This window comes from Sinohyriopsis cumingii, chromosome 6 (genome assembly GCF_028554795.1).
Source record: "Sinohyriopsis cumingii isolate HCF-2022 chromosome 6, ASM2855479v2, whole genome shotgun sequence".
Taxonomy (NCBI): domain Eukaryota; kingdom Metazoa; phylum Mollusca; class Bivalvia; order Unionida; family Unionidae; genus Sinohyriopsis; species Sinohyriopsis cumingii.
In genome coordinates, this window is record NC_142966.1 from 30,921,274 (window position 1) to 30,938,483 (window position 17,210).

General features: G+C 32.8%; 1 protein-coding gene across 3 annotated transcripts in view; it reads right to left on the reverse strand.

Annotated features, from left to right (window-relative positions):
• The window catches only part of LOC149796574 (uncharacterized), a 137,350-nt gene that overhangs the window by 821 nt on the left and 119,319 nt on the right, over window positions 1–17,210 (reverse strand). For all 3 annotated transcript variants that reach the window (XM_089961276.1, XM_089961279.1, XM_089961277.1), the window contains exons 11-25: window positions 16,998–17,122; window positions 16,516–16,640; window positions 14,806–14,887; window positions 11,890–11,981; window positions 11,093–11,129; window positions 10,323–10,420; window positions 8,708–8,827; window positions 7,516–7,664; window positions 6,907–7,042; window positions 6,208–6,357; window positions 5,080–5,172; window positions 4,506–4,619; window positions 2,593–2,724; window positions 2,072–2,226; window positions 350–485 (exon numbers count right to left, since the gene is read on the reverse strand). In XM_089961276.1, coding sequence (XP_089817402.1) covers window positions 350–485; window positions 2,072–2,226; window positions 2,593–2,724; window positions 4,506–4,619; window positions 5,080–5,172; window positions 6,208–6,357; window positions 6,907–7,042; window positions 7,516–7,664; window positions 8,708–8,827; window positions 10,323–10,420; window positions 11,093–11,129; window positions 11,890–11,981; window positions 14,806–14,887; window positions 16,516–16,640; window positions 16,998–17,122 — 1,744 coding nt within the window. The remainder of the gene's footprint in view (window positions 1–349; window positions 486–2,071; window positions 2,227–2,592; window positions 2,725–4,505; window positions 4,620–5,079; window positions 5,173–6,207; window positions 6,358–6,906; window positions 7,043–7,515; window positions 7,665–8,707; window positions 8,828–10,322; window positions 10,421–11,092; window positions 11,130–11,889; window positions 11,982–14,805; window positions 14,888–16,515; window positions 16,641–16,997; window positions 17,123–17,210) is intronic.

Here is a 17,210-nt window from a genome sequence, read left to right on the forward strand (position 1 = left end):
AATAAGTATACACAATAAACAGGCATAATAAATATAAACTAATTATATAAATAGTAGTAGTAATTGTAACATTTGCCATCGCGATATCAGTATTAGTAGTTGGTATGTAGTAACAGCAGCAATAATAATAATAATAATAATGATAATAATAATAATAAAATCTACACACAAAGATTATATTCCTGTATTGAAGATTCATCTTGGAAATAACAATACTGATTATTCAGGTGACACAAATGTATACAGATAAACTGAAATTCAAATTTACTTTTACTGCCATTTTTTATTCAAGACTATGAATTAAGCACTTTAGAAAACTCGAGGAAGACAAGCAATTAAAGATACTTACAAATGTTGGTAGTAGTTTACAACTCCTTTCTAACATATTCGCACTTGTCCGCAAGATATGAATTTCTCCGTCTCTACGAATTCTTTCTTTTTCATTCAGCAAGATGTAAGTAATGCTGCATCTGTCCAGCTCCCATCTGAGGTATTAATCAACAGAAACTCACATACAATTAATGAGACGCAACATAAGATCTTGTTTTATCTTTCATACTTACTAATCAGTTTCAATAGCCTCAAATGTTTTATTTATTTCGAATCGAAATATGGGTAATATCAATTATATAAAGGACGAATGATTTGATCCAACAATTTTAATATTACTGAGGCGAAAGAGGTTAAGTCTGCGTGGAAGTAAAACAAACGATTTGTTAGGACACAATGTAATTCACGCTTGAACATAATGTTTCAGAAACATCAAGGTACCATCAAAACATTACTTATCTGTGCAAGTAAATCAAACAATAAAAATTATGTGCAGAAAGACAATTTAAGTCCCAATATATACTTATAAAATAAATGATATATAAAAGTAATTGTTAGGAATCGGACTTTAATTTGTCATGTAGTGCTGTTATATAGTAATTTTCTTGAACTATATGTTTAGTTCTATCCACATGCATGCTCTAACCTAAGGGCCACGAGAAAAAATCAAATCTTTTCATTTAAAACAATAGCACAGTATATCATACTAATTAATTGGCGTTTAACATGTATGCCAAACTATTCAGTACGATATGATAGGAAGGTGCCAACACACACAGAAGACACTATTCGATGAAACATGGGTATCCATACGATATGAAAGCACGGTGTCAACACACAAAGAAGAAGACACTCTTTTGATGAATAAAAGGTATCTATACGATATGATGGCACGGTGTCAACACACAAAGAAGAGTCTGTTTGATCAAACATGGGTAACTATGTGATATGATGGCACGGTGCCAACAGACAAATAAGACTGTTTGATCAAACATGGGTAACTACATGACATGACGGCAGGATGCCAATGCACAAAGAAGACTATTTTATGAAGCCTAGGTAGATATGATGAGACGGTGTCAACACATACACAATACACTGATGAAATTGGGTATCTATACGATATGATGGCACGGTGTGAACACACAAAGTAGAGTATTTTATGAAACCAGGATAGCTAAATGATATGATGACACGGTGTCAACACATACACAAGACATTGTTTGATGAAAAGAGGGTATCTATACGATATCATGGCACGGTGTCAACACACATAGAAGACCTTTTTATGAAACCTGGGTAGCTACACGATATGATGGCACGGTGTCAACACGCGCAAAATATTTGATGACACATGGGTAGCTACACGACATGATAACACGGTGTCTACACACAAAGCATAAACATAGGTTGCTTATCTGTCCAAAAACATAGTATTGTAATTATATGCACGTTAGAAAAGATTTCCACGCCATTGCATGTTACGTTGGGGCAGCCCGTACGCTGAATAGTAATAAGGTAAACCAAACAAATGAACCAAATGTAGTATCCAGTACAATTATGGAGTCCAGCTAAACTAAACATCTACCCTTATGCTTAATGTGTTCAACCCATGCCCTGGCATAATATAGTGCGATAATTATACAGAATTAAAAGGGCAAATAGAAGGCACAATTTATGCAATAACAAAAAGACTACGACACGATTTATATGTTATATAGTTGCAGCTATGTATACAAACCTGGAGTAGAGGAGGACAGGACTTAATTCGCTAGGATTCGAATGGTACTGGCTAAAGTCCTCAAGTAGCGACAAAAGGGAGTTCGAATCTGAAGGTACCTCATGTGATTCTTCCCAGGTTGTCAGCAAGAACATCGTCAGTTTTTGTGGCTCTTTCTGTAGTTAGAAAAGAGAGATCAATTCATCTTTTTGCATTGGCAATACTTAAATAATCATGAAAAGGACATGGTTACGTACGATGTGTCATATGGGCACTGAAGCGCACGCATAACCTATTGAGAATATATTGAGAATATATTCCTATCATTATCTTAATTATTTATAGTCAGACCGCTTTCTGTGTCTTTACAAAATCAATGGTATCATCCTGTAACGTTACGATAATATTATACAAGTGATTTCCTATTATTCTCTTAAACATAATGCAATATATAAATCATTGTCTCTTTTACAAAGGAAGATAATTACGGACTTCAATTACATTAATCATTGTTTGATTTCTTAAGCAGGCAAATGTCATACCGTTTTGTCACTTGTAATAGAAAACTGATTTCTTTCAAACGCTCCCAGGTCTTCTTTTTTCTTACATGTTATATCCAAGCCAGCAACAGTTTTTGATTGATTGACTCCAATGGAAAACAAGACATCTTTAGACTGAGAATAGAAATGCCATTACTTAAACACGTCGTATTGTAAATATATATGCGTGACATTGAAATTCAAAGGTTTCATAGCATTTAATTGTAATTTAATAAGCCATCTGATACGTATTTCCTCACCTGTTAATGCTATAACTTAACACATGCCTAATCTGCCCATAACATTCAACACAAGGAAGTATCAGAAATTAATGTGCACACATTTTTACACACCATGTACCGGACAACGTGTACTTATTATTTCCTGCCAGAGATATTTTTGTCCTTTATTAACTAGTTATTCCTGATCTAAAACTAATATTTACGTAATATTGGTTCTAGTTTGTTATATTTTTTATTTCACTATCATGTGAAACGATTTATATAATAGAACATGATTCGTTTAAATCTAGTTCGTTTCTACAGTATAACTGTAACCTTAAAACCAAGGATATGTCTGTACACCATATACTGGTCAAAGCATCTAGTCTGCGGGTCACTGGCATTTGCCTCAAAACAGTTTTCACAAACGTCACCAGTTATAAAAAAGCCTCAAAAAACGCAGGTTGGCTTTACCGTTGCATGTATATCTGTATTGAGTGTTTGACGTTTTAAATAGAGTATGATAATGAACCTTTTTTTTCACCAGATTTGGATAATTTTCAAATTGGATAGTTGAGTATTGCTACATAGATCAGGTGGGCTGTATTTCCACCTAAGTAATGTAATGCGAAATAAATCACATGGATGAATAGCAACATTGGGTCGTAATAGAGATGTAGTACTGAATATTGCCGGAGAATTGACAATTATCCGTATTCGTATTTCCTAATATTGCTCTTGTTTTAACATCATTCTGCATATGTATTTAATATTGTGTTTAGATTTAATTTCAGAAGAACCGTTTGTTTGAATAACTCATTAGAATTACAGTGCTCATTGACTTTGGACTTGAGCAACATTTAGGGGTTATTGTGAATTTATTCAAAGACGCTGTAGACAATTTCATTGTGAGTCATCAACACTATTTGCACTTCAGCACATTCAAAGATATTCATTCTTACTTTTGAGGAACTTTTAAGAATATTTTGGATTTATTTCATAATAATGTAAGTTCCTCTTACATTTTCATTGCATAAATTAGAGAATTAAATTAGTTTCTCTATTTTACAAGCCTTATTGGTTTCCCTTCTTTATATTACTTAATTTTTGACATCAGAGTCGTAACAACAGTGTCTTATCGGCTATCATTGAACTACAGTAATAGTGATAGTGATAATGATATCAAAGCGTGGAATACCACATAATCTCGCAAATGGAATATTTTCGTTTGTTATATGCATGCGTATCAGTTAGATTTTTATGGAAATGTTTTTGCAATCATGGCAGAAGTGTTAAGTTAGCAGAGCTTAAAACATGTGCTAGGTGCATAAAATGTAGAATTTATACGAAGAATGTATATGTCAGACATTTTTACTTAATTGTTCCTAATCAATAAAGTACATTTCCTGTCATAGAGTACTCACCTTTTTTAAACAGTAAAAATACTTCGCTTCAAGAAACGCAGCAAACTATGCGATCAATGTTTAACGATTAAATACTAAATTACATTTTCAGACAAGGTAAGAATATGTCGAAGCCGTATTCAACATTCGTATCTCTTTATTTCAATATGCCTGTGATTCACATATAAGATTTATTTGTCAGCTTAAAAATAGAAACAATGTGAATAAGAAACAATGTCATACACATTTTGTTCATTAGATGTCGACAGTGTACATTTATAGCCCTACTTACACTGTTGCTATCCACGACGATCAAACATTTGATATTCCTCTCTCGAATGGTGGATAGCAGTGTTTCATCGTCGACTCGTTTCATTGCGATGTAGGCATCTCTTCCTGACAGATTCTGTAATTAATATGTTTTCCAGTGACACAATAAAGCAATAGCAATAAAGTACAACGGCTGACTTAGGGCCATCGATATAAGTAGAAAAGGGCTGAATCAAGAGATGGATTTAAATATAGAGATAAAGTTTGCAATTTTACCAAATCCCTGGGAATTACCTCATTTTGGTGATAATGTTATGGTGCTTTGATTTCCTAGACTATCGAGTGGAAAATGTTGCATACATTAAGCATGTTCTGGGCAAGACATCTGGGTTTTAATATGCTGTGACAGTTATAAATATAAAAAGGAAGATGATGCTTTCTGAAAACCTTCAATACATTTGCTGAAAGTACTCATAATCCTACTGAAAACAATCTTCCTTAGATTAATAGATAACATTTTCGAACTTCCATCATAGGTAGAATCTTTACAACGTATATTGAATAAGAGATGTTTACAGCTAAAATATAAATGTTACCGGAAGCCATATGATCTCAGACTGAATGCCTTGGGCATTCGAGTAGACTGCAACATTGCTTTCCTCTTGTCCAAGCTCTAATTTCTTGAGCATCTGAAATACGTTAAACAAATTATTAACTTGACGACGATACCGACAATACTCAAAGCTGCATCTTTACAGCCCTTACGAAATAATAATGGAAGAGATCTCATTGTCATGCCGACATTAGATGGTTTATGAAACCATTTCTTTTTTATCTTTTAATCTAAATCCATGGAACCATACGCATCGCTACATGCGAATCTATGAAATATATATATATATATATATATATATATATATATATATATATATATATATATATATATATATATATATATATATATATATATCCAGACTTGATTATAACATAACATACTTAAATATGTATTAGTAATTGACAATTATTCACTGAAGTTAGACTACAACCCCAGTGACTCTAAAACTGAACTAAAACCAAGATAATCGCAGAGTTTAAATTGAATCTGTACCTACAACTACTATTTTGTTTCAGCGATTTCAAGATCATCGTGTTTTTAAAGGTTTATATTATATTCAATGTGATAACGTTAAAACAGAAAAATGAATCATAATGATTTTTGTAAAAATACACGAGACATGGACAACTTTCACCGTTAGTAGCAGCTTCCAGTTTCTCGGAGACTAAATTGGTTTGTCTTTACTTTTATGAATTCAATATGCACATTCATTATGTAGCGTTCTATTAACTGAAGTTCATGTGCTAAAGTATTTATTTCATTCACCGCTGGATAAGTGACTAGATTCGCTTTAAGAGTTATATATCTCACCACTATGATTTCTTATTATGGTATCAAATCAAGCAAGCGCGTTAATAATAAGACATAAGCAACAGTTTGGTGTATATTGAACACGCGCTTAACAAGTCCTCGCACACTTTTGAACCCACAGATAAGGAAAATGTTAGTATCAAGATTGTAAGATTTCCGTTTGACCATTTATGAAGTAAAGAGCTCAGTCATTCACTTGGAGATTTCCCATAAATTGTATATGTGATTCAGTCTGAGACTTTGTTCATGAACCTTACTTTTGCAAAAAATTAAAATTGCGTTTTTTTATACTACGTACATCGTATTGTCTTTGCAGGCGAGTCAGTCCGGACATTTCGTCTTGCTGCATTAAATATATGAGTACATCTGAAAACTGTTTCTTTAATACAGGTATTGTTCCAAATCCGAGAGTTTCTGCGACAACATCATGCAGGAATATAAACTGATTCTAAAGAAAGAAAGAAAGCCATATACATATATATGTATATAGGTAGGTAAGAACGTAGATAAATATGTTAGTTATATTTTACACCCTCAGTTAAGTTTTGCTTCTATTGTTGCTTGATATGAAACATGACTAACTGAAGATAATAAGAACATGAGTTTAGGATCTGCAATGTGAAGAATTGACCTACAATTTGAGATAATATCAGCTAGCATAACTGCGTAGTTATTTTATATAAAACAAACATTTATTTCAAACGGAAACGTTTCCATTGAATTAGCAAATGTTGCCAACACTAATTTCCAATGTTTAAAATGTTCATTTTACATTTCGCTTGTTCTTGCTTATTCGTGTTCATTTGTTGAAACCGACATGTTAGCTCTATCATGTTTTAATCTCTTGAGTCATACGTGGCATAAAGTGTCATCATGGCTCTGAGAAAACAATTGAGAATTAAAAATAAATTACAATAAAAAAATCCATTATATTATATAGCTACTAAATAATGTGCTACTACAGCAAAATTAAAAGTGGCCAGATGAGCAATAATACCGCAGTCTGGACCATGTTGACTCTCTGTTCTCGTAAATTCTCGACACACTTGATAACGGCGACACGTCCCGTTTCACATGTCTCGTCGTAAATGATGTCCAAAGCGATGAATGTCCCTGTCCTTCCCACTCCAGCACTGAATATGGATTTCATTAGATTTAGATAATTCTGTCAAACGATATACTTATGTTTATATGGAATACGGATGGTATTTCAAACACACTGTTTCGTTCAAACAAGTATTATTTGCAACATTTGTGTCAGCAACTCTCTGCATTCTACAAGCGGTGAAGAATGGCAATTATACCAAATTCATTATCATATATATATCGTCAATTGATACTTTCTTAAAACAGCTCCAGTCGTGGATGTTGACGTTTCATTTTAAAAATGTTAGACAGTCAGGCTAAATAGTTATCCTTTTTGATTTTTCTTTTTATTGCATTATAATGTGGACCATCATTTCTAAGTTTATATAAATATCACACAAGGGTTATGTATGCCTTACGTCCCTCTGAAACATAAACAAAGATAATAAACACTCAAACTTCATTCCCATTGTTTTAATTCTAATCCATTAATGTTTAAAAGTGCGATTCCAAAGTATACCTGCAGTGCACAACCATTGGACTCTTGCCATATGCCTTGTGGTTCCTGACAGATTTCCAGAATTCCACAAGTGACCAGGCCGTGTCCGGTACGTCTTTGTCTGGCCAGGCTGTGTAATGAAACTGAGTGACCTTCCTCGACTTGCCACTCTAAATAAAAGAATCCACGTAGTTATACTGGTTTAGCATCTGACTGTTTTCTTTTCTAGAAATTTTTTGATGCATAACTGATGTTTAACTTATAAAATTAGCTTCAATCCGTTCTGTTAAAGGGTGTTAAACAGCTATTATTTTTAAAATAAAGCTGGGTAGCTTATTTTCTGTTCAAGATAGCATCAAATAAACAGTTAAATTTCTGCCCACATGTGATTCGATTTCTCGCTATCTAAACGTTTCTTTGCCAATGGCCATTTCTTGCACATATTAATGAGTATAGAAAACATAAATATCATCATTCTTAGTAACATTTTGTTATGATTTCCTTTTCACGACTCTTCTACTCTTACTGGCTACTTTAGTTGCATTCATATGCATATATATATATGTATATATATATATATATATATATATATATATATATATATATATATATATATATATGTAGGAAATTATTAGCTGTAAGCACATTATTATAAGTGCTTTATAAATACGGGAACATATTTGTAATTTTAAGAGCAAAACACCAAATACGATGTAAATATCAGAGAAAACTGAATACATCTCAAGCTATTTTTTGTCATCATAACATTCTCACGTCCATGTTTCACCAACAAAACTATGCAATAATTTAAGACAGAATCATGTAGCAATTCCATGTATAATATTTAGTGCCAGTCTTGCAGAGCTTATCTGTAAATCAGATTTGAGAAAATTATAAATATTTACATAGAAAGCAAGAGATTAGTATACTCACAAATAAACTTCAGTTGTGAATGTTGTTTCTCCTTTATGGTAAAAACGAGAAAGAAATCAATGCACCGATAAATGCTGACTAAGGATGGACTCGTTTGCTGTTAGATTTATCTTCTGTCAAATACAAAGCAGAAGATTTCGAAGTTGAATGATTCATTAAAAAACAGTTGTTTATTTTTTGAACTCATATATTAAATTCTATTGTAATGCACATCCCGCTTAACACATGCAACAATGAACACAATTTATTTTATTAGTTCATCAGGACACATAAAATTTACCACAGTTAGTTGCAAGTCTCTTCTGACACAGTCAGCGAAAGATTCATTTCGTAAACTTTTAACCGTCACATCTCCGTACGTCTGTTCATCTTTATCTGGCCAGTACTGGATACACTTCATCTAGACAAAAACATAATGTTCACTATTCTTTTGTTCTTAAAATTATCCGTACACATAGATGGATATAGGTTTTGATGGTCAATAATTCATTATTTTCTCCGCAAAATATGAAAACTATATGTAGGATAATATTAAACACATTATCAAAAGGGACCCGCATCTCAACCCCTGATGGTAATATCGAACTTTTGGTTCCATTTGATCAAATTTTTAATATGCGAGACCTTACGATACTTAGAGCTTGGTTAATATTTGTTAATTTGGTTAATGTGTGTTAATACACTGCGATAAAATAAACAACTATTTATCATATAATTCAGAGAACGACCTTCAAAAGAATATTGTCTAAAAGGAAACGCATATGATGCAGGGGTGAGATTTTATTGCTTCGAAGTCCAGGTACATAAGAATTAATATGTTATAATTAAAGTTTTACAAAAATCAGTTAAGACAGAAATCACGGATCTTCCATGTTTAAATTAAGCACTTCTAATTTCTGATCAAGATTTATATAGTTCAACTATTCCAGTTTTCTGCTGTTATTCATCTAAATCAAATAACATTAGATATCCAAATATTTTAGCGCTTTTAACGATTTTAAAGCATACATCGTTCTAGGTATGAACACGAAGAAAAATATTGCTTATTCTAAAGCCAAATTGGGAAGATCAATTAGCTTTTACCTGGACGTTGTGTTACAAGTGGTATTGCTGCGTATATTATGTGGTTTGATAATGGTTTACGCATTATCAATGCAAGCAACTCCACATTTTGTGTCTAATAGACCGAATCTAACATTGTCATCATAAACATTGTCGTCATCATCTGATAACATATTTGCAGATATGAATGCGTCATGTTCTCCTCTAAGTTAAAGAACCAATGTGGAACAAAACCAGAGGAGGAGAAAACTTAAAACTTTACGTATTCTACTTTTAGATATTCAAACATTTTAGCACCTTTGTCGATTTAAAAGCACAGATCTATCTAGGTATCAACATGAAGAAAAATATCGCTTATTCTAAATCTAACTTGGAAAGATCAATTAGCTTTTACCTGGATGTTATGTTACAAGTAGTATTATCGCTTAGTTTTCCTGGTTTAATAATGTCTGCCTATTATTACGCATTATCAATGCAAGCTTCTCCATATTTTGTGTCTAGAAGATCAAATCTAATATTGTCATCATAAACGTAATCGTCATTATCTGTCCACGCAATTGTTGATATCAATGTGCTATGTTCTCCTCAAAGTTGAAGAACTAATGTGGACCAAAACCAGAGGTGGAAGAAACTTAAAACCAATGTTGGATAAAACAGCGATAGACATATCTTCTCCGTCAGAATTCCCTTATTTATAATAGCATAAGCGTATAAACCCAACCATCACCACAGACTAACCCATAGTCCCATAATCTGGTTTCTACCATTGAAATGTCCATAATCTAACAAACCCATGCGACATGTGAAGATTTATATTTATAATTTAGAGCAACCTTGCCCATTTCACTGAGATTTGTCAGCATGACGATGCATTCTGTCCATTCTTGCCATACCATCCACCAGAAATCGTCCACTGTTTTGCTTATGGGACCTGTGATTGTAAACAACTGAGATTAACTCATGCATGATCTTTGGATTTTGTATCTGTCATAATACGTTTAGAAGATACTGCGTGAGTGTTCATATCAAAACAAATAAGGTAGAGAATTCAGCATTTTCCTTTGTAAAATTTGGCAAATGATATTTAATTTAGAATCCAAAATGTCTTTTAAAATAAGAAAAAGTGTAAAAACATGTTCATCGCCTTACTTAATTCCAAATTTCATTCAAAACACCTCACAACATTGTGGTTATATGAGCTTTAAGTACATGGATGTGATCAGTAGAGCTTATTTTGTGTCCTGTAAGAAATCCTACAAAGGATGTAACATACAATGACAGCAGAAAAAAAATTCACAACGACTGAGCTATAATCTCACTGCCTCTATTTCATCGAAAATTAAAAGCCTATGTTATCTCCTTATCACCATGGAAGAGTTATCATTTTGCAAAATAACGGTAACCATGTAATAAATTCCCTGAAATCGTACTATTATGACGTATCCAATAAAAGACAAAAACACTGAATGGTGTTCATTACAGTGCAAGCAAATTCCAAACTACTATCCTTGTTTCAGTTCTTGATATCTATTACGATATACTACTAATATTGAACAATATTTTTCATTGAATGAACAACTATTTTACGAGAATGTGTACATACCTTGGGCAGCAATGTAGCACTTGCGGCCTTCAAACCCCTGTGAGAAAATAAGATCTTAAACAACTGTATATGGTTTTACGGTGACTTCAATGTTTCATTAAATATATTTGTATTTTTAAACGTTAACAAATACTTATAGTTTCCTAACGTCATTCTCATATCATCCTTTGCACCCGATTGTCAGTATGCAAATTACATGACCGCTATGGTGTCAAATGATTAGAGCGTCCGCCTCGGATTCGGGAGGATGGCGGTTCGAACTCCGGCCGTGTCATACCAAAGACCAATAACAAATAGTACTAACTCCTGCCTCCCTAGGCTCTCAGCATTAAGAAGTTAGTGTTAGGACTAGTCGGCCTGGTGGCAGGATAATGTGACTTGGTGGGACATCATGCTACATGTCTCCGGCATGATGTTCCAGTGCTAGACGTCACTGTAAACTGTCACACTGCAAAAATTGTAACGATAGTACTGACCAATTGTTAAACCTACCTTTAATCACACACAGAGACACGCAAATTACGTTACTATTAGGTCATAATGATACATATATGGTACACAAGAGTACATAGTGCGTACTTGGTGTAATAAAAACAATTATATGTGAACTGACCCACTTAGTTCCTAATTTTATTTAGACTTTCGATACCATCCATAAAGATAATAAAATTAAATTTCCTTTCACGTGCTACACGTCGATATTCTAATCTGTTCCTGCTTGTGCTGATTATTTTATTATTATTATTATTATTATTATTATTATTATTATTATTATTATTTCCATCTGTATCATATACCTTTATATGGCTGGCGTTGATATAGTCCGAATCATTTTCATACTCCGAGTCCTGTGTCGAATCTCGTTTCAGAACTACCCTATTAAAGTCATCTGCAAAATAATATCTCTTAGTTCAACTTTATTTAAGAAACTCAGTATCTCCAAAGGAAATTAGAAAAATGAGAACAAACTGACAGATAAATTTTCAAAATAGGACAAGATAGATAGATAGATAGATAGATAGATAGATAGATAGATAGATGGATGGATGGATGGATGGATGGATAGATAGATAGATCTCAAACGGGTAACGATTTAATTTTCAATTTATGAAAGGAGTTGAATAATTAAATAATGTCCTTCTTTTGCAAGCCTTGGCGACCAAAAGCTTTACATTATTTAATGAGTGTCATACATTTATTATAAAATCATTACCCATTGGAAATTTTTTTTATCACATAGTTTTAAATCAGTAGATATTGTTTGGATAGAAATAAGAATGAATAATTTCTTTCATTGAGACAGACGCTGTACCTTTCATTTGTTGCGCGTAAAAATTAGTCGCAAACAAGGTTGAAATAGTAAAAGTATATTATACATTTTTGCCAACTATAAATCAAAGAACAAGCGTTCATGAAAATAAACAGAACATTTTACAAAAGACAAAACATTTGCCAACACAGAGTAATAATGTGTGTGACGTTACATTATTTGATATGGTGCACAGTACTGGTCTGAGTTGGCCTATATAAACAAGACAGTGCCAGTGTTTACACTGAAATTCCACTTCACAACTAAAAATTACATAGTTGCGATATTTTGTGAACATAAGATTACTGGCTGCAGAAGTATACCTATTTACTGTAATGTATTTATGACAGCATATGTGCAGTATTTGATTTGGAACATTAGATTGTACAGAAGACGTTAACAAAATCTCTGTCTGTGTCGGACTTCCGTCACATATTTACCGCATAAATATGCTGTGGTTGGATAAAGTGATGTCACTTGTGGAGACCGGTTTATGTCTACATTCTTCTGTGAACAAAGTTGAGTTTATTTACTGCATTGAGTTCACATTTAAACAAAGCTTGTATATAGGTTCGATATACCGTCCTCCATCCCCAGACCCACCCTCGCTATCAACTGAGTTTATATTTTTCTTGTCTTTGGGGGCTTTTGCAATGTTTCATGTTCTGGTATGTTATGCATGACATAACGTACCCTTGTGACAGTAAATTGGCAATACTGAAACAAATGCGACCATTTTCCCAAATTCCCTTTCAAGAGTTGAATTAAAAATGGCGGCCAAAATGTTCAATTAAAACAAAACATTCCAGAAGGTGGGGTTAAAAACTGTTTCCCACGATCGCAGCCAGTCAGTAAAGAGAATACAGCACACTAATTTCGTGGGCTTATTTGAACAAATGAGAATCACACAAAGTGATATTTTAACATGTGTTAATACCAAAAATATGAAACTTTACACACTATAGTCAAAATGTACCGACTATGTGATATATATATATATATATATATATATATATATATATATATATATATATATATATATATATATATATATATATATATATATATATATATATATATATATATATATATATATATATATCCACATGCATACATACATACATACATACATACATACATTGTATTACTGGCTGGCTTTCCTAATCACAGCATATTTTGTTTGTCTGTATTTTGTACTTTACATAGTCCTAAATCACGTTCTGAGTGTAAGTTACCAATGACATTTATTTATAAACAATATGATACACGGCTGAAATTTTCACAAATTGTTTGGACTAAACATTCAGATCGTTGTAATGGAACACATTTTTTTAGTCTTCATTCTTACCTTATAAATTTCTGGAATGAAAAACTTCGTTAATTGACAGTATTTTGTGAAAATGGTAATTGCATTCTGAAGCAGAATCATTCTTGTCATTGTGTTCAGATTTGATTTTGATTATTTTCATTTGACTTATTCAAATTATTAATCACTGGAATAACAAAATGCTCAATAACATTCTTGAAATGTAACTTTTTTTAAAATAATAGTGAATTCAGATAAGAACGTTTTCTACAATATTATTGTGACACATCAAAAACCATAGCAGATCATCAACTCCATAATATAGACACATTAACACATTTCAGCTTATTTGGAAAGCCATCATATTTTAACTGGAACTTCATACAGTTGGACTTGCGATATAAAGTTTAGTGCAATTTCGGTTTAATTAATTATACTGAAAGTTTCACCTAGTATGTTAGGGCAATAAATTATTTGTAGAATTTTACAAAATCGCTGGTCGTGGTTGTTTTATAAAACTGATTTTAAGACCATAGAGTCCTATCAGCACATATAAATATACCCATGTGTACACACCAGCAAGAAACTTACGTTCCTCCTCTGACAATCGTATACTTATTATTCCCACTATGAAATGAACGTCATACGGACAGCGTTCTTTTGCATACCATGGCCCAGCAACGTGGACTGAATTGCCTACTGAACTTAGACACAAAGACACAGTGATCACATTCAAGAGGTCTCTCAAAAATCACTTATTTCGAATGCAATAACAAACTTAAAGACCTAATAATGTTTCCTACCTGAAATATTCTCAGCATGTTTTTTATATTTTTTAATGTTTTTCAAATTTCATGGTGTTTGATTTTATAATAATATTATTATATTTTTTTATCTTATAGGTGTTGTCTGATGTTGTAAAGCGATTAGAGCTTCTAAACTTTAGGCTCTATAGGCAACATTCGCGTTGGATTACAGCTAGCATCTGTAGCAATTAGTTAAGAATGTCAAATAATATCCTAAACGCAAGGCACATGTGAGATACTAAAGACAGAAAGTTTACAGAAGAATCTGAGTACTGCAAATGAGGTGTCTTACATGGATACATTGATTTGTATCGGTTCTTTGAAGGATTTGCCAGGGCTCCTTCGTACGTCTTGGTCAACCCTTGACTGAATTCCTGTCATAAATAAATATTTTAAACATGTTAACCTCAAACTTTTATTTCCATATTGTTCATGACAAATGTATCTATTGGATAACCAAGACTTAGCTATATACAATCTTTTCATCAGATTAAATTTAGGTAAAGTACTCTGAGGTGTTTATCAAATATTGTATGCAATGGAAGAAATTATTATCAAGTATTCAATACGTGCGTTTTAATGCAGGACGCAGGCGCGGTAGATTGTCATTTAAGAAGTTTTCTTTCCAACCCATCTTTATTTTTAGTCGAATTGAATTTACCGTTTATAAATGTCAAGATGCTGTGATATATATTTCAACTTTGGCTTTCTGGAGAAACTATTTCGAAAGTTTCCAAAATGGAGTTTAATTGGTGTAATATTTTTGCTCAATTAGTGGAAAAGATCTACTTTGAAATGGAATTGAAATACGCCTTCCTCTCACGTGATCAAACGTGTTTTACAATTTATCAAATTCTTTCAGTCCTCTGAAGATCAACCACAAACGTTATCGTTTTTTATGTATTGATTTGTCTTATAAATCCATGAGAATATCACGGATTTGCACATAGATTAACTGCAACAATAATTTGACATGTACCTATGTAGTGGAAGAGTAATATTATAATCCGGCTGCATATGCTAGTATTAAACGGAGCGTTGGTATGTGCCATTTGAGAAATGGTCGATATATTTGCTCTGTTCTATTTTGTTCCTAGGAGAGAAAACAACTTTCCAAACCAGGATCAATCAATTATTTTATCCCAACGAATATTTTCTTTCTTTTGGCATTAAATGATTGCTTATCAAAGTTCTAAGTATATCCCTTTCTGCATGTTAATGGTATTATTCATGATACCAAATTGTAACAAATTACGTTGTCGATAATTCTGTGAAGATAAAAGTCAAACTGTGTTTCTCTCCGAAACGTAGACAAGTAAGCCTGTTATTTACATTCAGTTAATGGAATATATCGCACAAGCGACCATTATCCAGCCCGTGTTATTTGTATTCGATATATGTAAGATATTACACTAGCGCCTATTGTCTAGCCCTTGTTTGTTAGAGTAGAGGCAAAGCTGTCACTTATTACGTGAAAAAATGTTCCATTTGACAGATTTTTGTCATATTTGCCATGACTCATGATCAATATAAGCCATTTCATTGTGTTACATGTTTTTTTTCTTGTTTTCTCTTTATATTGAGGTCAAGGTCATAGACATAGAAAATGTACGTTAAATTTTTGTTTAGAGTGCTTTTTATTTGCCTTTATTTGTAATCCGCTTGCGACACTTTGCTCAATCTTAAGACAATTCATTCAAGCAAATGGTCGGTAATTCTTTGACCTCGGGGTTAAGTCTGCGCTTTTTACTTCAATGCTTGGATTGTGGGCTCCACATCCTGGCCCTGAGTGTTTTGTATCGAGTACAAATCATGTATTACAGGATTGCAAATTAGTCACGTGCGATGACTTTGAAGTACATTCGAGTACATTTAAGACTTAGATGCATAAATTTTAATTAGTGAAATACAACAAAAATCAAATGAGCTTCAGAAAAATTATTTTGTCGGTGACGTCAGGCAGTAAAGTCTTCTTTTTATTCATTCAAAACGTGTTACTTACTTGAAACTCTGACTCAAATTCTTCTTTGTTTGCTTTCTTCTTCATAACGTGACCCCAAAAGGAGAGAACTGGTATACTCTGAGCCATCAGCTGTGTCTTTTTCTCTGTATTTTGGTATAAACTATCTGAAAATCGAACATTGTTTTGTTTCTAGGAGCTTTCTTTGAGACGCTTTTTTGACACAAAACAGACAGAAAGCTGAGTTAAAAATTGACGAAAGAATTTCTCCTGGTAATGAAGTATATCCTATCGAAATGTTCTTATTGTGTGTTCCTTAAAATTTTTATGAATGTGGTCTTTCAGTATTTATCTTTATGTACATTTAAATACTGTGAATGTATGAGTAAACAATGTTAGTAGATTTTGCTTTTCTACAAAACAAAATGCAACCAATAATCTTTCTATGAAAATGATAGGACTCATTGAAGAAATCTACGAATTTATCCACCGATAAAAGTATGAACTAACGATTAGAAACTTACCTTTGGGGAAAGACTTATCTTCGATCTCTTGTGGTTTCCGTCCACTGCTTTCTCCTTCCTGGATCACTTGGTGGACCACTTTTTGCTCCTGATTCGGCACATAGGGAACTTCCTTGTTAAAGTTACTATCAGTGTGAACCAAAATACGAGTTGTCAATAAATATTTGACAATGTTAGCAGACGTATCGATAATATTTTTCCGTTCATTCTAAC